At 47.5% G+C, this 18,968-nt stretch overlaps 7 protein-coding genes across 7 annotated transcripts; 4 read left to right on the top strand and 3 right to left on the bottom strand.

Annotated features, from left to right (window-relative positions):
- Positions 1 to 699: 699 nt before the first annotated feature.
- N7506_000095 (Zinc finger RING-type) lies at positions 700 to 1,337 on the top strand (the record flags this gene model as incomplete). The annotated part of the gene is made up of 3 exons (XM_056949391.1): positions 700 to 766; positions 835 to 962; positions 1,005 to 1,337. The coding sequence occupies 3 exons, from the start codon at positions 700 to 702 to the stop codon at positions 1,335 to 1,337; spliced, it is 528 nt and encodes a 175-aa protein (XP_056815306.1).
- Positions 1,338 to 2,272: 935 nt separating this feature from the next.
- N7506_000096 (bZIP transcription factor) lies at positions 2,273 to 2,791 on the bottom strand (the record flags this gene model as incomplete). Its single annotated transcript, XM_056949392.1, has 1 exon — positions 2,273 to 2,791. One exon carries the CDS (start codon positions 2,789 to 2,791, stop codon positions 2,273 to 2,275), a length of 519 nt encoding a protein of 172 aa, XP_056815307.1.
- Positions 2,792 to 4,884: 2,093 nt separating this feature from the next.
- N7506_000097 (trehalose-6-phosphate synthase) lies at positions 4,885 to 8,196 on the bottom strand (the record flags this gene model as incomplete). Its single annotated transcript, XM_056949393.1, has 3 exons — positions 4,885 to 6,204; positions 6,262 to 7,249; positions 8,156 to 8,196. 3 exons carry the CDS (start codon positions 8,194 to 8,196, stop codon positions 4,885 to 4,887), a joined length of 2,349 nt encoding a protein of 782 aa, XP_056815308.1.
- A 1,475-nt stretch (positions 8,197 to 9,671) lies between these two features.
- On the bottom strand, positions 9,672 to 11,455 carry N7506_000098 (trehalose-6-phosphate synthase; the record flags this gene model as incomplete). Its single annotated transcript, XM_056949394.1, has 3 exons — positions 9,672 to 10,656; positions 10,717 to 11,089; positions 11,152 to 11,455. 3 exons carry the CDS (start codon positions 11,453 to 11,455, stop codon positions 9,672 to 9,674), a joined length of 1,662 nt encoding a protein of 553 aa, XP_056815309.1.
- A 936-nt stretch (positions 11,456 to 12,391) lies between these two features.
- On the top strand, positions 12,392 to 13,589 carry N7506_000099 (cupin domain-containing protein; the record flags this gene model as incomplete). The annotated part of the gene is made up of 2 exons (XM_056949395.1): positions 12,392 to 12,424; positions 12,930 to 13,589. The coding sequence occupies 2 exons, from the start codon at positions 12,392 to 12,394 to the stop codon at positions 13,587 to 13,589; spliced, it is 693 nt and encodes a 230-aa protein (XP_056815310.1).
- A 1,069-nt stretch (positions 13,590 to 14,658) lies between these two features.
- Positions 14,659 to 15,702, top strand: N7506_000100 (RING-H2 finger protein; the record flags this gene model as incomplete). Its single annotated transcript, XM_056949396.1, has 3 exons — positions 14,659 to 14,722; positions 14,772 to 15,288; positions 15,354 to 15,702. 3 exons carry the CDS (start codon positions 14,659 to 14,661, stop codon positions 15,700 to 15,702), a joined length of 930 nt encoding a protein of 309 aa, XP_056815311.1.
- A 1,785-nt stretch (positions 15,703 to 17,487) lies between these two features.
- On the top strand, positions 17,488 to 18,434 carry N7506_000101 (uncharacterized protein; the record flags this gene model as incomplete). Its single annotated transcript, XM_056949397.1, has 2 exons — positions 17,488 to 17,689; positions 17,740 to 18,434. The coding sequence occupies 2 exons, from the start codon at positions 17,488 to 17,490 to the stop codon at positions 18,432 to 18,434; spliced, it is 897 nt and encodes a 298-aa protein (XP_056815312.1).
- Positions 18,435 to 18,968: the final 534 nt, after the last annotated feature.

An 18,968-nucleotide genomic window follows, 5' to 3' on the forward strand; every position in this document is an offset into this window, starting at 1 on the left:
AGAAAATATTGAAGCACGACAATCAATACCAATAAATGCGTTAAGTCATCTAATTTGCAAACCCCGGGGGCGGGGTCCAAAGGCGTTGAGAAGAGGATGCAACATAGAAAGGGCGATTAAAGAATGCTAGAGACGAAATGAGTATTAGAAGCGGAGACTAGGATAATGAGGAACGAAGTGGAGAGAGACTAAAGACTAAAGAAAAAAGGAGGGTTGAATTGAGATATTCTGAGGTAAAAAGATCAAGAGAGACATAGAAACACACTCAACCTCACCACGTCATCTACTACGAAGTCGTCTCACCATACAAAGCCGTTTTCGGTATCGCCAACGTGAAACAAGCGCTCATCGACCGCACCCAGACCACGCTGCGCCATGTGATTGGTGCCGGTTAGGGCCGATCCTCTTCCCCCTCATTTTCAGGTTTTCCCGATTTCTCACTTTTTATGGCAACTCCATATCTTGACTTATGTGATCCCCCATATTATTCCTCCATTCCGCCGTATCCCGCATAATGGACTGGTGCTTTTCTTTCTCTTATTCTTCTCAGTTCAAGCAGAGGTTGTTTCATTACTATCAAATACTACGGAGAGCCAACCCACCGGGTTTCGTATTTATCTTCACATTTCCCAAGCCAAGGCGGCTACTCTGCATTGCTCCGTGCATTTGATCAACCAACAACTATTCAAAATTGTCTCAATGTCGTATACTTTCAGTGTCCCAGCTGACGGTGATACCGGTGGCACAGGTGACAGTCCAAACACTGGTTCGTATCCCGACTCTACCTTGTTCAGTCCGTTGACTTTATCCCCCAGCCATGATCATCCTGTACAGTATCACGGGTATCATCACCGCACTATTCCTGGGCAATATCATCACGGGTGCAGTCCGGGCTCATCGCCATCCAGAGCGATATGGCCCTCGCCGGAGTGCCGGGCGAGTCCGGCAAAGCCGGTCCGGAGGTATAGTTCGAGCCCATGTTAGACACCATACCACTCGCCAAGTTTGATGCCAAAAATGATGACGTGGAGGCCGCCAGAAGAAACGTCGAGATGACCATGGGCCCTGTAGATCGCGAGCACTTCCAGCCCCAGGACGATGGACAAACCGCGGAGTTATCGATGCCCCGCGGATTCGAAATGCCAACCCAAGACGATAACGAGCGTCCCGCACCCACAGCCTTCAGAGCCAAGGCCAAGATGCCCGATACAGGTAACTTCTCGTGTCCGATTTGCACAGATGATTTCGTCAACGGCCAAGACCTACGTGTACTGCCCTGTAACCACCAATTCCACATGGAATGCATTCATGACCTGTCCGCAGATATATGCAGTTAGTTATATCAGCGGGACTTCATGTCTGTGCTCGCCGATTGAATGCAGATTTGGGAAAGTTCCTGCCATAGCCCTGGTCTTAAACACCCAAAATCTTTGACCAGAGTGTCTGGAGCATGATCGCGATAGTCTGCGCTATGTAAGACTCCAGGTTGATATAGATGCATCAGTCGTCCATATTGGATACCCGGTAGTGGATAGCACAGCTAAAAGCGTGGTATGGAGGTATTTGGAGCTTATAAGGAGTAAATTAGTGACCAAGTATGTCGACCTGAATGTAGGACGAGAGATCAATTGTATACTTCGGATCTAGTCTAGCTTGATATCGTCATACTGCGCTCAGAACTTACTACCACGGCCACCACACCCAGCCGCTAATTCCAATTCATTGTATTTCCATGCTCTTCTAGTTAGGCATAGTACCTGCAGAATTGCTTTTGCAGATAAAGAGGCTGAATATTTGCCACAGCCCTGGTGGTTAACGATGTTCATTGTATGGTACAGTAGCCGTGTCACAGGACGACCCCCACCCTCTCGGGCAGGGGGTGTCCCAGCCATAATGCAATTAACATCCAGAACGCAAATTTCCTACTTCTTCAACCTCCGCGTATTCCTACCCCATTCACCGTGGGGCTCGAATGCCTGGACATCCACTTCGAGGCGCGCTTCAATGGCTCTCTGCCTCACCGCCCCGTTGAGGTGGGGCTCCACCAATGGGTGGATGTCTGCCGTAATTGGTTTGCATACTGTACTTGAATAGGCAGTCAGGACGCTGAAGATCGCCCGACACAACATCCCAGACCTGTCTAGCTTTCAGGTACGAGATCATGAGATGTTTCCGTAAAAGAGTTATTTTGTGAGCTCTCACAGTTAGTATACAGAAATTTCAAGGCTAAAGTCACCGATGCCATACTATCCCAGCCCCCCAAACCAACCCCTTAGGTATACAGATTCTCTGCATTAATGAAATTCTCAAATATCGAATAGTTGGCCCCGTTCACGTCGTATGGTACGAGGTCATCAGTGACCTTGGGCAACACAGTCCAGTCGCACCCAAGATAAGCGCCGGGATCGATTATGTTATTATTCACGTCATTCACCGCGACCGATTCATCCGAGTATGACCCGTTCGAAGAAGTCGGCGAAATGCTGGGTTCTTGCATAGATTGGTTGTTGAGGACGGTTTGGGTCATCTTTGCGAGTTGGACGTTGATTCGGTGGTCTTCGCACTCGGCGTGTTGGAAGATGATGTTTTTCAGATCCCAGACTTCTTCTTTGAGACAGTTGAGCTGGGCCAGGAGGAGTTCTTTCTTTTCTGTTTCATCGCTGAGACGGCGCTCAATTTGTTCGTATTCGCGCTTCTTTCTTTCGCGGCATCTGCTGGCGGCGATGCGGTTGCGTTCTAGGTGCTTGGCCCCCGATTGGGCCACGGAGGTGTTTCGTCGTGCAGTTCCCATGTTGGAAGGTGTTCGTTGGTCTTTCTGATCTTAAAGAACGGAGGTATTTCATGTAGTAAGTTATATAATAAGAGATATGGATTGGGTGAACTAGACTAATGAAAAGTAGCCAGTGCGATTTAATATCATCTTCTTCCGCCGCCGGCCTCCCAACACTATATAGAGAGGTGGTCTGGACCATCATCAATGACGTAGGATCGACCAGGATCTGGGCAAGCTTCAGCTGCAAACTGTCCGACCATTTCCGGTCGTGCCGACCAATCACTATGGTGGAACAAGGGAGCTTCAGTTCCCACCTGAAGTAGACAGACAACAAGGATAGAGTGTGAGGAGAAGAGAGGTGGCGACGGGTTCTCCTATCTTGTCTAGATTCATGTAACATGTAGGAACAGAAACTAAGTGATTTCTCTAGTCCTGACATCAACTGGGGGTTTCCAGAATCCTGCACACCTTGGCCTAAACTTGCTCTAAAAACTGGGTCCCTTGCAGACAGGCAGGCTTGAAACCAGTCGCGGTGGTCTGCCTTAATAGTTGCGCTGGTAAGTAGGTTTCGATACTTTATTTTGGTAGCCTGTACTTTACTCTAGCCTCTCTGCCGACTAGGCCTCCGAAAGGAATAAAGGAATGCGAATATGAATATGTTGAGTATCGCGGTGGTCAAAGCTTATGGCGGGACTAGCGATGGACGTTTAAATAGATGAAATTCCCACTTCTGATAGCAACCTCACCAAGCAAGAACAACAACTACCTATTCTAACATGAATATTGCGAATATGAATAAAGGGCTCAGTTGGGATAGGTAGTTGTTGTGTTCTTGTTGAGTGTACTATCAAAAGTGGGAAACCCGTCTATTTAAATGTCCATCGCTAGTCCTGCCATAAGCTTTGACCACCGCGATACTCAACAGGCTCATTCAAATCCATGTTATTCGTATTCGCAAATACTCAGGAATATTCATGAATAATCATATTCCTTTCGGATCCCTACTCGTATACGAGAACGAAAGACCGATGGTAGGTTTTGTTACATCGAGCGTGCTCGGCTTTAATGCGTCTAAAGTTTTAGATATTAGCTATGGTAAACGCTGAAGGTAGCCATTAAGGAAACAGCAGGTGAGTCTGCAAAAGCCAAACGTGAGACCGATCCTCCTACAATAACAACTATGCTACAACCGATGCGCCAGCCTTCCATCTGATGTCAAGCCCTTATCTGAGGCAATTGATCCAGTCCCTCATGTCAGACTGTGAGAGACTCGCAAAAAATTATAGTGATTACATGCCCCAGGTATGACTTCAAGGATGCCCGCCTACAAACATTCCAATTTGCTGCGATGCGCAATATCTTGAATTGTTTGATAAAACAACATGCTATCCTTACCTACAAGAAATCATGCTTATAAGGAACTAGGCATGTTGCGCACTTTTATGTCGACATGGATCACGATTTTCCCCTATCTACGAGCCGGACATGCACCTCGAAACAGTCCCAAATGTCTTTGATTATTGTTTTGTCCTACAGTAAACACAACACGCGACTCATTATAAATGAGAACAAACATCGTTCCATGCTGTAAATGAACCATGCTGTAAATGAACCATACTGTAAATGAACCATGCTGAGTATAGTACCCCAGATTAATGGATTCTCAGCGTCTCGTATCTGGCGTCACCACCTCCGCGCGCCGATTGTTTTCCGAATCATGATGCATTTCAGTGGCACCTGTAAGAGAAGCATAGGATACCTTTAAATGATAAACAGAAGTCTTTCTCGTTGCCAAGGAAATTTATCTCAGACTATTGCTGCAATCGGTTGGTGCTCCCCAACACAACCAACCAGTTCCTTCCATACTCGGTCGATCTCTTATCTCGATACTGATTTGCGGACAGTGTGTTGGTTGCCCTCTTTGCTCCCCTCGGTATATGGGATATTTCCTAGATGGTTCAGCGAGAAGGAGTTGGACGTCCTGTTCGACGTCAGAGTGGACAATAACGCAGTTATGAGTAGCATGGGCGGTCCTCCCGATTTCCTAGGGTTCCTAGGTCCGACAGGGCCCGGTATGAAGATTTAGAAGGCAGATACTCAGCTCCTCATCCCTAGTGATGATTTAAGTTGTACCAAGGCCTGTCAGCTTCTCGCGTTACTTTCAGCCATGCCTCAAAACCCTGTGCGAAAGAGTAGATACGTGTCACTGCGCTTAGCAGGACCTCTTCCTCTTTTGTCCACCGAATAATATCCTCAAACACGATCCCTTGCCCCACTATCAGCATGGACGTCTTTTCTTGGTGACACTGACTTCTCTGGCTGCGAATATCGGTGAGGGGTTTCCGAAGCAGGAATCGCAACGTCTGGCTCCAGCCCATTCGTGCTGGAAATATTGCAACTGCATCAGCCGCTTGAACCACACGGATGCTGTCGTTTCCGTAACAGCCGATCAAATCCTCAGCTAAACCAACTGCCTGCCGTAGTGCATGCTTGTCACCTTTTGAGAAGGAGAACTTTGCCATATAATCTGTCTTACTGACATTGCTCCCCGGCGTCCGCTCCTGGAAGTAACTGATGACCGCGTCGATGGCCGGGTATCTCTGCAGAGACGTAGATGTCTGAACACTATCCCACTTGCTTTCTCCTGGATTTCGGAAAATACTCCCGTCTTCGGTGATAATGCCTATTCCAGGTGACGCTTGCATCGGTCCCTCCAACTTCTCTTTCGGCAAAGCGCTGACCACATAAACAGTGCTACCGCCGTCATGAACTGCATGGTTAAAGAAGTCCATGAGTTCGTCGTTATCGTTCTTTGTCAGACCGTGGTCATCGCTGAAAATGATAATTGACGAGCTGAATGAGTGCTTGTGCCATGTCTGAAATGGGTTCCTCTTGTCTAATTGCGATACCTCGATGTGGCGAGCACGACTGACCTCAATATCTTGTAAAGCTGACAAGAACCCTTGGCACCAGCGTGCGGCATCGCGTTCGCAAATAGTGTGATACAAGATCCGACATCGCCTCTCTGCATCCTGCGGTGTCAATTCCAGGGCGTCTTTAAGTGCATGCGCGCAGGCCTTACGGTCCCAAGGATTGACCACTAAGGCAGCCTCCCCGAAATCAGTAGCACTACCTGCAAACTCACTAACAACCAGAGCACCACGGTCTGAGGATGCTGTTGAGGATGCCTGGCAGCAGATAAAGTCGTGCGTCACGAGATTCATAGCCTCTTGAAGACTAGTGACTAGACAGACTTTGCCGATTGTCAGGAGAGCCAGATACTGAGCAAAAGGGATTTCATGGGTGAGGAGAACTACCGGTTGGTAGGTCAGGCTCGCATGTTTCGAGTTGATCCGCATAGCAATAGAAGATACTTCGGAAAAGACGCTTGACGACCCAGGACAAGGCAAAGCGACTTGCACAAGCACGACCTGTCATAGCCATGTAAGACAACTGCAAATAACAAATACAGCAGATTCTTCACTAACTTTTCCTACCCATTCAGGGTACGAGTCGAGGAAATGTTCGTATATCAGGAGTTTCTGCTTAACACCAGTGACGCCGTCAAGTCGATCTCGACCAATGACTAAAGATTTGCCGAAGTATTCTTGTTGGAGACTTTTGATCCACTCTCCGGTTATCTGATTTTGGAATGTATCTAGCAGCCTGGCAATATCTATGCCGATGGGAAAAGTGCGTGTCCTGATTACACGGCCTTCAAAGTGGACGGTATGAGCAGATACATCCACACTCAACAGGCGACGACAGCTGCGCACGAAATGCAAACGATGCTCATCGGTTTGGAAGCCAACAATATCAGCGCCTAACACACCCGCGAGAAAACGCTCCCGTTCAGCAAGGCAACGAAAGACCTCCGATGGTGGAAAAGAAGAGTGAAAAAAGAATCCGATGACGCTGTTGGGGAGTTTTTGCCGCATCAAACCCGGTGTCAGTGCCAAATGGTAGTCGTGGATCCAAACGAAATCTCCTGGATGCCACTTTGCCATTATCTCATCGGCAAAGGCCTGGTTGACTCGAACATATTCCTCCCAGAAAGACTCGTCGTATACGTGGTTTCGCGGGCAATCGGGGATCTGGGAGTTAAGAATGGGCCATGCCAGTCTTTGGCAGTAATGTGCATAATGCTTGTCTAGCATTTCTGGCTGTATTAGCACCAAAGAAGCATTGTGCACATGCTCTAGGCTGGTCTTGATTGAGGCTACCGTAGTAGACGTCATTTCATCGGCCCCGATACCCAGACTCCCGATTAGCCTCACGTTCTCGAGTGGATGAGTCCGTTTAAAAGCAAGGACTGCATTGCGTAGCGACCCATTCCCATATTGTGCGATTTCTAATTTCCATGGTTCTTGTTCACCGGATTGGGGCCAGTCGTCGGGCGAGCAATGTACTGCGTCGCCTACACCAACGTCGTTCATCCGGTCACCTTTGCCGGATTTCACGGTATAGGGAAGAAAGCTGCGAGTTATACGTTAGGAAACAGCGGCAATGATAATGATGACATCGGGATGTTTGGGGCTTGGAGAGGGTGGGGAGGGTTTTCCCTTCTAACATCGAAACTATATGAAGGACCATGTTTGATGGTGTGTGAAGCTAGAAGCTGATATCGTGTGGCAATTAGCCTATGGAGATATAGACACTCAATATTGTCTTTTGCATGTTGGGCCAACCAAAACCGGCATATATATATATATATACGTGAAGATAAAAGATCTTACCACAGATGTTGCACGATATGTAACAAATGACGACACGATTGCTCACTCTGCTCAATTAGGACTATCCATCGGACGTGGAAGCTTTAAGCAACTTAAGTGTTGGATGTGAGATAGCAGAGCCGTTAATCGTATTTGCCACTTTCGTATACCATTAATTAACAATTGGCATCTCCTCTGACTCGATAACTCTAGGCGGAAATTGACGGAAATGATCTTGTTGACGTATATCATACGCAAATAAAAAGTTAATGCAAGATTTGAACGAAAATATGAAAAATGTGACGTGGATGGCACCAGCTCGATAAACCACATGATCGTCAGATGAGGAGGCCATACGTCACTGGTGTTTGCCAGATAGCTCCGAGGCTAACTTGTATACCACGACAGACTTCTGCATGTTCCTTCCTCATCAAGGAAGAAGAAGGAATGTCAACGATGCCCGTGGGACAATTGCCAAACGAGGGTATACTAAAGGAGAGAAGTCCAGCCATTAGAGATCTCCTACCCGAATGAACGGGACGTGTCGGGTACAATGACTGACATTTTGTTATAGATTTCATGGATCATAATCTGAAATTGGCGTGCCAGTGGCCCGCGATCCCATTTGTGATGACGTTATCATGTCATTGTTGACGCCGTCACTTACCAGTGCAAGATGATTTCGGCGATCTTCTGGGAGCTGGACATTCCGTAAAAATCGCGAACTAGCTAAACGATCCATCTTGGGTTTCTGAGAGCGGTGACCCGCAACGCATTGCTCCGGAGGAAATCCAGGCCCCCGGGGCTAGTGACGTATTCAAAAGGCCTGAGGTTCGATCACCTTGAGGTGCTTATGCATATTATACCACAGTAGCGCAATCTGCATACCTACTCTTTCTATCCTATCTTTATATACCGCGATGGATCTCCCGGCTTCCACGATTCTTCCTAAAGGATTGGAAGGCCTGTGAGATTCCGTCAACCACTTTTGAACGAACTTAGCGTCGCATGAACAGTAATATTCAGGTAGTACTTGATCTTCTTACGACATCCACTTGGCCTTCTTTGGCCAACTTAGAAAGCAACGTATGAGAGTCACCGAGGTTACCGGCCACCAGGACTGCGGTTGTGGAGCCATAACTCCTCAGGTGGCGCTTCTTCAGAAGAGCCTCCAACGAACGCTCAAATTTTTCCTTAAATGAGTTCGTCTTTATTTGGAAACAAGCTGAAAATCTGTTTCGCTGCGAGACTGGGGATCTTATCAGACCAACTGCGTAGTACTAAATTGGACAAGGAACCTAATAGTTCTACCAACGGCATTTTGGAACAACAGAATCTCAGACATAGAGTAAGTAACGAACGGAATAAGTCTGCAGATGAGACAAACTTCGTAAGACCATAACCCTTACTTTGGACCTGCCGCTTATAACGTTTTGACCCGTACGTAGCAAATACGAAATTTGAGTGCGCACTCGCAGCAAAGATCCGAACCCACGGGATTTGGTCTTCTGGTGTTATACAACATCACCAATCATATCCAAGTTTGCGTTTGCGGTACGTGATCGAGGCACAGCGGTATATGCCATCATTTCTTGTATGATGTATTAATTCCAACAACAGAACATGCCAGGCACCCACCCTCTTGTCTCAGAAACAGTGGATCCGGGCGAAGAGAGGCTCCTTTTGATCCATGACTATCCGACATCAATTTCGGTAGTAGCTTGTATTACTAGACATAGAGATCAAATAATGAGTCCAAAACCACTATCAATAATCTCTGTTGATTTACCTTATAGGATACCTTATTCCTATATGTGACAGTCGTTCGAAAAATAGACCAACTCCCAAAGGGACAAAGTACGCAAGGAGAAAAGTAATCAAGAAGGGGAACCCGAATGGTCGCGTATGGTCTCTAAACAGAAGCAGGCAGTGGCCTTACCTGCGCGGATTTGAGATGATTTCATTAATTTCACCGCCCTCCACATTGGCCGCCACCTTACACAATGGATTACATGGAGTCCCAACGACGAGCGGTGTTATACGATACTGATATAGATAGGAATGTAACCTTGGGAACGTTCATAGATCCTAGAAGGATGTAGAAGCACTTAGACATAGTGCTCAGGACAAGGACAGGGAAAATTCACTCTGGATAGGCCCATGATGCCAGCATACACCCCTACTCAGCATTCAGTTCTCCCAAGAAGGAGCGACACCATTGGGAACTGAATCAGGTTAGCAGCTGCCGACAAAATGTCCCCGGCCCAAGAAAAAGGTATTGCCTTCGTCTCCCACTTTGCTTTCCTTGGAACGTACACGGACAATGAGATGCTTCCGTACCTCGTAAATTGTGAAACGTATTTCTGAAGATGCTGAAACCTTATCCATCTTTCACCGGCTGTCATGCAAAGCGACGTCTCATAGGCATCTTCAATCTGACTTGCGTCCCAAGGGTTGACGATAATGCTGCCAGATAAACTCTGCGCGGCGCCCGCAAACTCAGATAGGATAAGGACGCCTGTATGCATACTATGTCTGTTGTGGGAAGCAATGTATTCAAGAGCAACAAGGTTCATTCCGTCCCTGGTCGATGTCACAACGCAGACGTCGGATACAGCATATAGCGCCAGTAACTCGTCGAATGGTAGTGAACAGTGCATAAAATGGACGGGCATGTATTCCACCGTGCCTATTATTGTATACTCCGTCAGTCTCAGGTTTATAGGGTGGGGAAGGAGTAAAAGCGAACCAAATCTGCCATTTATCCTTCCAACCTGCTCATTGACAGCTGATCTCAAGAATTGGTAATCTTCTACCTCTGGTCGGGTGGGAATGGCAAGCTGCACTAATACTGCTCTGCCAACCCATTCCGGGTGGCCCTGGAGGAAATTCTCAAACGCATGCAGTTTTTGTGGGACACCCTTGACATAGTCAAGGCGGTCAATTCCAACGAGTACTTTTTTTCCCCGAAATTTCTCCCTCAGCTGCAGGATCCGATTCTGTACTTTTTCAGTGCTCAAATGGCTTAGAAATCTTTCTGGGTCAATGCCGATGGGGAATGCTCGGACCCGAGTCTCATGTTCAGAGCCCACCGACACCTTGATCCCATCGAGGGTCGCGGGAACGCCTCTGTTTACTTGGTTAATAATCAACGGAGGAGACGTAATTCTAGAACGAACTGGAGGAACAAATACTCGAAATGGAGATGTGGGGAAACACATGACTCACAAGATTTTCGAACAACTTCGCAAAAAGTGTTTGGCATAGTCATAGGTGTGGAAGGCGACGAGGTCAGAACCTAGCACTCCCAGGAGAATCTCTTTCCGCACAGGTAAGATTCTGTATATTTGGCTGCTTGGGAATGGTGTGTGCAGGAAGAAACCAATCTTGATATGTTTGCCACGCTTCGCGGCTTCTGCTCGGAGCAAATTAGGCAGTAACATTAGGTGGTAGTCGTGTATCCATATAATGTCGCCGTCCCGCAGCCCTTGGACGAGGACCTGAGCGAATTTACTGTTTACATCTCGATAGCTTTTCCAATGATCTTCGTCAAAGGAGAACTCCGCCGGGTGATAGTGAAGGAGTGGCCATAGCACTGTGTCTATAGTTGGTCAGCATCCATTACCAGCAAGCCAGCAGTATGGAACAATGGGGGGTTCACACTTGAGAAACCGTTGTAGTGGCTATCTGCCAAATCTTCTGAAAGCCACACCGGTACGGCATGGTAATCCCTCCATAATTTCTCTTTCACGCCATTTCTTTCCTCCTTCATTATGTCAATACCTGGCCAGCCATACCAATGAAAGGACATTTTGGATGATATCCCATTTAGTCCAGATACCAGCCCCCCTGCAGAGGCCGAATATTCAAAGGTCCCATCTTGTGAGCTCTTCACCGTAACTGGCAGCCGATTAGACACGATTATGAGTCGTGGATTACTCGATGATTGAGCCATCAACTCCGTCATGTTCAGCGAGGCTCCGAAATACGTTTTAACTAAAGTCATTCTCCTCTGGGGAAGAAATCCATCGGACAGCGCTTTATTCGACCAGCTGCGCAAACACACATCTAATCGGGAAGTTGATGTGATATCATTCTTACCCTCACAAGGAGCTAAAAGTTGCAATCAGACGTCATTGATATGAGGTGTGCCGCTGTTCACATTCGAGGACATAGAGCAGCCATTTGTTCTGCTTAATGTCAGGAAAATATATGACGTCCTGCAACGCGTCACGCTAGTTGATTTCTTCTGTCTAATTGCCCCTTGAACAATCTCTGGCTGCGTGTATCACTCACGTGTTAATCGCTGTCGAGCGAACCGATACCTCCACGCTCTGTATACTCCATCTCGCCCGATGGTCGTTGTACAACCCTATGTAGTACGGTCTCGAGTGGGAAGAAGTACTATTTTTTTATTGCTAGTGTGAAAGAGTTGGGATGACAGTATTGTTACCTTCCATTCTAAGCAGGCCCTTCTGCCCGGGCAGATCGCAAGGCCTACCGAATGATTGGGTGGCAAATTACGGCATGAAAACCGCATGCCATTTCTTACTTACAATGCACTATTCTCTGGACAGAATCAATCATTGTAATCAAGCTTATACACACCCCTTTTAATTCCCATCTCTTTACTCGGCCCTGATTATGCGAGTTAGGCTCTAGCTGAGCGACAAGAGATCATTTGGCATGACATGTTACAAGACGCTTTTGCTCTGCTCGGGCAGATTACTGCAAATGGCGGTAGATGTGGGCCCTCTCCCTACTAGGCACATACACATGTAAGGGCAATTTAACATGTTGATGGGCGTCCCTTAAAATTTGCGTAGTAAAACCCGGTCCATTTTCAGGGTCGGATGTGGGATGTTTTCGCATCCGGCTCTTGCTAACGTTATGCTGTGCCAATATGACGACCGATAACCCCAACTTGCCGCGTCAGGTGCGAGAAGTCGCATGACTATACCCTTACCATGGGCTCCTACGGCGCAGGCGAAATCGATACTTCCCCCCTGTATGGGGAGCCAAGACTTGCTATTTTTCGAGCGTGCTTCGCTAGGGAAACCCACATTTGCCATGCGCTCTGGTATAGAAAGCAACAAGGCGTGAGGACATAGCGACGTGGCGATATTTCGTCTTACAGAGCCGTCCCTCAGAACTTTATTCTTTTATCAGCGCAATAGAATGCCATTCCACTAGCTTCAGCAGCTTTTGCAGTCACTTTTTAGTGGGTATGGATATTTGGAACGGCCCCACGTGGTTCCACACTCATCGGATCACAAGGCCTACCCTCCCACCTGGGGGAACTATAAAGCTACAGATCCAGGATAACCTCGACCTGACGCAGAGGACACACCCAACTCAATTAATTTACATAATCATAACCAGGCATTGTGTAGGTTATCAAGGCCACCCTTTCACTCGTGAACCAGAACGTCCTTTCTTAGGGGAAAATCGCATTACGACAACCAACTATTACCTATGGAATCAAGCCAACAAAGCTTATTCTCAACTCTACAAACCCACTTTTAAATTATAAGGGCTGCTTCTACCGGAAAGAGAAATTCGATCCTGTTCTTGCCTACGACACCCTCAAGAGCCACAGATGGAATGTACAGTGGGTCACCAAATACGGCCGCCACCAAAGGTCGCATTATCACGCCGAATCCCATGAGACGATGGTAGTATTATCTGGTTCTGGTGTGATTCGGTGGGGTGTTGCAGATCTAAGCGACGATGTGAAGGAGACCACCTACGGCGATTCCTACGAAGGTGGCGGTATCGAAATGGATGCCAAAGTTGGTGACGTTTTTGTAATCCCGGCCGGTATGGCACACAAAAGTTATAATCCTCGTTCAAAGAATTATGACTTCAGACGTTTGACTGGAGAGGCGCGTGTTATTGAACCGAACGAGTTCAAGAATACGGTAGAGCATTTGCCGTCGACTGAGTTTATCATGTTAGGTGCGTATCCTCATGGGTCTACTTGGACATGGGGTGGAGAGGGAGGGGAGCATGATGGTCAGTTTGAGTCTGTATGGAATGTTCCAAAACCAGAGTTTGATCCTATTCTTGGTGATGAAGGTGGTACCTGCAAATACTGGTAACATCACCTGTCATTGCTGTCATACTACGGCGCGCTTTCCGTTGTGTTTACAAGATGTCTAAGGAGAGAGATCAGGTTCAAGTGCAGACAGGCCTGAAGCAGGTGAGGTTTGGAATTCACCGGTCAGGAGGGTCGGGACAACCGCAGTTGGATCCGCTACCATCTGTATCTATACAGTAGTGGTTAAACATGTTGCGATATCAGCATTTTATGCCTCCGGTTTATCACATCCAGGATTCGTACGCAAGTGCCAGCTAGGGTAGCCGTGGACCTTTCATCAGTACTAACAATGGGAGAGGGGGGAAGTGTTGGAATAGGTGTTGTTGTTCTTGCTTACTATCAGAAGTGGGAATTCGATCTACTTAAACGTCCAAGATCAAGGAGAGGTGTTGAAAAAATCAGCTTGTGCCAAGCATAGGCACTCTTGGCAATGAGTCCGACAAATCTGCCCGAGCAGAATAACACTCTTTGTCTGGACCCACGAACGGTCATGCAGTTGGTGAAAAATGGTTCACTATCACGTTTTCGTTGATTTACCCACCCTTTCGAGAGTAATCCCGATGTTTTCAGACATACGAATAAAATGATTCCTAAGGGCGCTCAAGCGCTTCTTCGGTCCAGTAACCGACATAGTAAACTCGGTACTCATCGTACCTTCAACATCCCTGGACGACCGATCATGAGTTCGCTCTGCTACTTATGAATGTACGGGCGAACCGCGGGACAAATTGTGCTGATGTCACTGCCTTGCGTGAAGACAAGCAACCTGGTCGTCATCTCTCTTATATCAATCAGTACCTGCGCTCTTGTACGCCATAAATTCCGGTATTGTCGGTAATCAATATCTGTCCGGCGATACTGTTAGCAAGTCACCTTAGTCGGCCACGAAGCAATCCTCCAAGGCTATCAACGGATCACTGCAATCTAAAGTGTTGACAATAAAACCGATCAATATTGCAGCTTTTTCGCCTCCCTCGACTATAGTGCTGCCGCGGTTTTATAAAAGCCTTTTCATCCAACATCGGCTCCTCGGCGAGTAGTGTCTTTCAATATCGTACGGAACCGGTGTCATGCATACTGGCGGCAGTGGGGATAATTCCAGCAGCAGTGGGGGCGGCGACAGCCGGAGTAGTTGTTCGTGTATCGATTTCCACCATCTCATGCCTTGCTTAACTATTTGCAGTGATGATCATTGTCTACAGCATTGTGGGGGTCGTCACGGCTCTTACCCTCGTTATCGTTATCAGGGGCGCTGCCCATGCTCATCGGTATCCAGAGAGATGTGGACCTAGCCGGACGACAGGCCTTCAAAGACAGAGTAAAGCGCGAGGTCTAGCAAGCATCTTGCTATATACTCTTCCGATCGTCAAATTCGGCGAGATCAACGGTGTTGATGTTTCCAAGAGGGATATCGAGATGCCTATGGACTCTGAGGACCTTGCCCAGAAGTACTTCATATATCTGGAAAATCTCGAGGCCGGCCAAACAACGACCCCGGCGCCTGCATTTTCGATCAATAAGAATACCGATCAACGTATAAAGGCCGATGCCGCCCCTGGAGCGGGCAACTCCTCCTGTCCTATCTGCACTGATGACTTCTTTGATGGCCAGGATATGCGTGCCCTACCCTGCAGCCACCAGTTCCACCCGGACTGTGTTGACCCGTGGCTTGTAAATGTTTCGGCCACTTGCCCCCTCTGGTATGTCCTCGGAATTCCCATTTTGTCACCAAGTCAATTTCACCAGAGCTAAGAATTCCGGCTAGCCGGGTGGACGTCAACATCTCTACAAGCGAAGAGAGCAATGCCAAGCACGCCAGCGAAAACGCTGAAAATACGGGAGAATCTCTAGCTGACTGCAAGTCCACTACAACTGATGATACAAGATGGCCATACCACCGTTTGACAAACTACCTGCAGGGTAGGCACGATGGCGACGATACGAGAACTATTGCATATGGCGCCGCGCATCTCAATTGTAATCGCCTCACCCAGCAACTCGGTGAGGGGCGTCGAACTCGCACTCCTGCTCACGGCGAGGTCTTCAGTCCGAGTGAAAGCGATACCTCGATGCTGATGGTCCCAGCGCCTGCACACATTTCTCCACCTCACTAGTTTCCTGTCAGAGCATGAAGCAGTAAATTACCGCTAACTGGTGATTGGTCACATGGGATATCGACCTGCTTTATGTTCTGTATGTAATTTGGCGTCATTTTTCAGCTCTGGTGCGTAACCACCGAGTATCGGCGTATTAAACGCATAGACCCTCAGGGTATTTCAACATGCCCTCGATCGCATATTCTATTCTTCAATCAATCAATCTTTTCATCCTGAATTAGTTCCGCTTGATCTCATTCGTCCCGAATGCATACTAGCCTATACACTTTTAGTGTGTTCCGACATTTCCCCTTTACTCTTAGGCCAAATTCGCAACCTTGTACAGCTTGCAGCTTGCAGCTTGCACATAATCAGTGTCCAAGTACGAGCCCTGCCACGCGTTACTTGCCGACCTGTCGTTCCACCTTGTCTTGTCTGAAGTGTGGTGTCATCCTTTGATCATCATTACAAAGAGCGCTTCTACCCGTTTCTAGATAGCATCTCATGAGAGATGATAGCATAGATCTAGCAGTTACTGGAATGCGGTAATACGTGCTCCCGTTTACCTACGGATTGTGCGATGGTTATAGAAGTTGTTGCATCATCGATAGCCTTTGCCAAGCCTAGCCCCCCCCTGGCAGCGGGTTCAAACCTTTGCTGCTCGGGCAGAACAACAACGCTGAGGTATCGGAATCCGAACACTGAGATTGCGAAGCAGTCTACTTTCTTCCATATGCCAACCATAATAGCTTATATGCAGCGCTTAGCTCGTCTACAATCAAAGACAGTACTTCAACTTTCACGGGTAAGTAACCGTCAGCGACTGGCAACAGTCATACTCCATAGCCAATTTGGTGAGGCTTCGCGCGACAACTCTTGTGCAAAATTAATTAGAATTTCCTTCACAGCTTCCCAACCCTTGGCTAAGCGGACACCGAGGATTTTCGTAGTTTGGATTGAAAGATCAGGGTTACGGAAGAATAGCCGTGTCCAGCTTCCAACCGCCTGACGTTAAGCCTTATTCCCAAATACTAGAATCCTTGTCTTACGTTGTCGCATATTGTATTTGTCCTTCCGACAAATTCTGCAAGAAGCTTTGTCTATCAAAGTCTTTGCCAAGGTCACACGACCCGACGGCGCCTAGTATTCAATTACGCAATATTCGAAGCTGTAACTGTTGAGTCCGCGTCTGACATTCTCTCAAGTGTAGTTTATCACATTTGTTGCACACGGATAAATCATAAGCCGCCAATAAGCTAGCTATGAGTCATTCGCAGAAATCGTGCAGTGTGTTATTCGCGAACCCAAGAAAATCTTCTCAATTCGACAAGACGAAGCGCGGTCTTGTAAATCTTGTCCCGACTCGGCAGCACGGGAGAGAATGATTTCCATTCCCATAATCAGGGAAGTCGCGGAAATCCGGATGTACGGTACCCGCTAGATGCTGACCGAGCAAAACCTCGAGCTTCTTCATCTTGTAGATTCGTGCATCTCCGATAGTAAACTATAGTGGTTGCCTTGATTGAAATCCTGCCCGCAAAAGTTAGAGAATAGCCAGGCACGACGGGAGGATACAGGTAATCGCATTCTTCCGCATTTGAGACCTGTCGTAGTCACGGTCCCACGGACACGGAAGTATGCACTTGAAGTTCTTTTGCATCATTATGAGTAGCCCGAAATAGCCGGTCATTCTAAGATTTAAATTGAAGAGCACGTCCGGTTTTCTTCTTTTTCTATATTAGGTTTTGTGTACTCCCATATCCTTTACTTTGTCTATCTTCCAGGAAAGTCAACGACAACGCCATGCTGGCAAACCAAACCCTCTCAAAAGCACGACTGCTAGGGAAACATCGCTGGCCCAAGGCATACCATTGCAGAACCATTACGCATGATCTGCGGCCTCTCCAACAATTCGATGTGCGAAAGAAGGTCATAACGGTTACTGGAGGTGCAAGGGGTCTGGGCCTTGAGATGGCGAAACAACTATCCGAGGCTGGTGCACACGGTAAATTTGCCAGGCTATTTAGCACCGCTACAATTTCTGACCATGAATAGTCTACTGTTTGGATCGACTAGATAGTTCCGACACCGAAGCTCCATTCACTGAGTACCAGCAGAGTCCCTTCCGTGGCTCGCTGCACTACATAAAGGTTGATGTGGTGGATGCTCAGAGTGTGAATAAAACCATTTCTTCGATTGCCGAGCACCACGGGCGTCTAGACGGCTTGGTGGCTGCAGCGGGAATTACTCGAACAGAAGCAGCCCTCAAACTTTCGCAAGAAGACCTGGAAACCGTCATGAACGTCAACTTTTTTGGCGCATTCAATAGCGCTACAGCAACGGCCCGACAAATGCTCAAATTCAAGACACCAGGATCCATTCTGTTGGTAGCTAGTATGAGTGGTTTGATTGCAAACAAGGGCATCTTTTCACCGATCTACAACGCATCCAAGGCTGCAGTTATCCAACTGGGGAGAAACCTGGCTCAGGAATGGGGGCCTGTGGATGCTGAAGGAAGGGGCGGCATACGTGTCAATAGCTTGTGTCCAGGCCACATACACACGCCCATGGCGAAGAAGGCAATGCAGGATAATCCCCGCGCGAAAGAAGTATGGGAGCAAGAGAATATGCTAGGAAGAATCTCCGAGCCACACGAGTTCCGGGGTGCCGCACTTTTTCTCATGAGTGATGCAAGCAGCTTTATGACAGGGAGCACCGTTGTTGTTGATGGCGGGCACACGGCCTGGTGAGTCATCGCTCCACATACAATTGTCCGAACGTTGAGTTGTGGAGGATGGGTCTATCGTCAATAGTCGTTAATGGAGGGAGGTCACAAATTACTTCGGTGGCATTGTTTTACGCGTTGAGGCTGTAGCTAAAGTAAGGTCAACAAATATAGCAAAGAGGCACGCTTCATTTCCATGTCAATGCTACCCAGTATGCTAGAGTTAAAGGTGTATCACAAAATATATGGATTGTAAAGCAACTTATCGTAAATGATACTTATCGAACGGTGCGTCTTTGTGGACAGGTGAGCTATTACGGCCAAGTTTACCTCTAATGTAAACAGCCGCTCACACTCTATCCAGTAGTTTCAGCTAAACTAATTCGTTATTACCTCAAATGTTTACTATGAATATTTCCCTCGTGTTCTCCAAACAATGCCTCTTGCCCTCGCCACGACGTTACATTTAGGGACTGACGTAACAGTCTACTTTTAGCCTATCTCAAGAGTTCACTGCTAGAATAGGTCGTGGGGTACTTTCAGCGTGTAATATGAGGCA

Source organism: Penicillium brevicompactum (genome assembly GCF_028827555.1).
Source record: "Penicillium brevicompactum strain IBT 35665 chromosome Unknown utg000001l_segment0_segment0, whole genome shotgun sequence".
Taxonomy (NCBI): Eukaryota; Fungi; Ascomycota; class Eurotiomycetes; order Eurotiales; family Aspergillaceae; genus Penicillium; species Penicillium brevicompactum.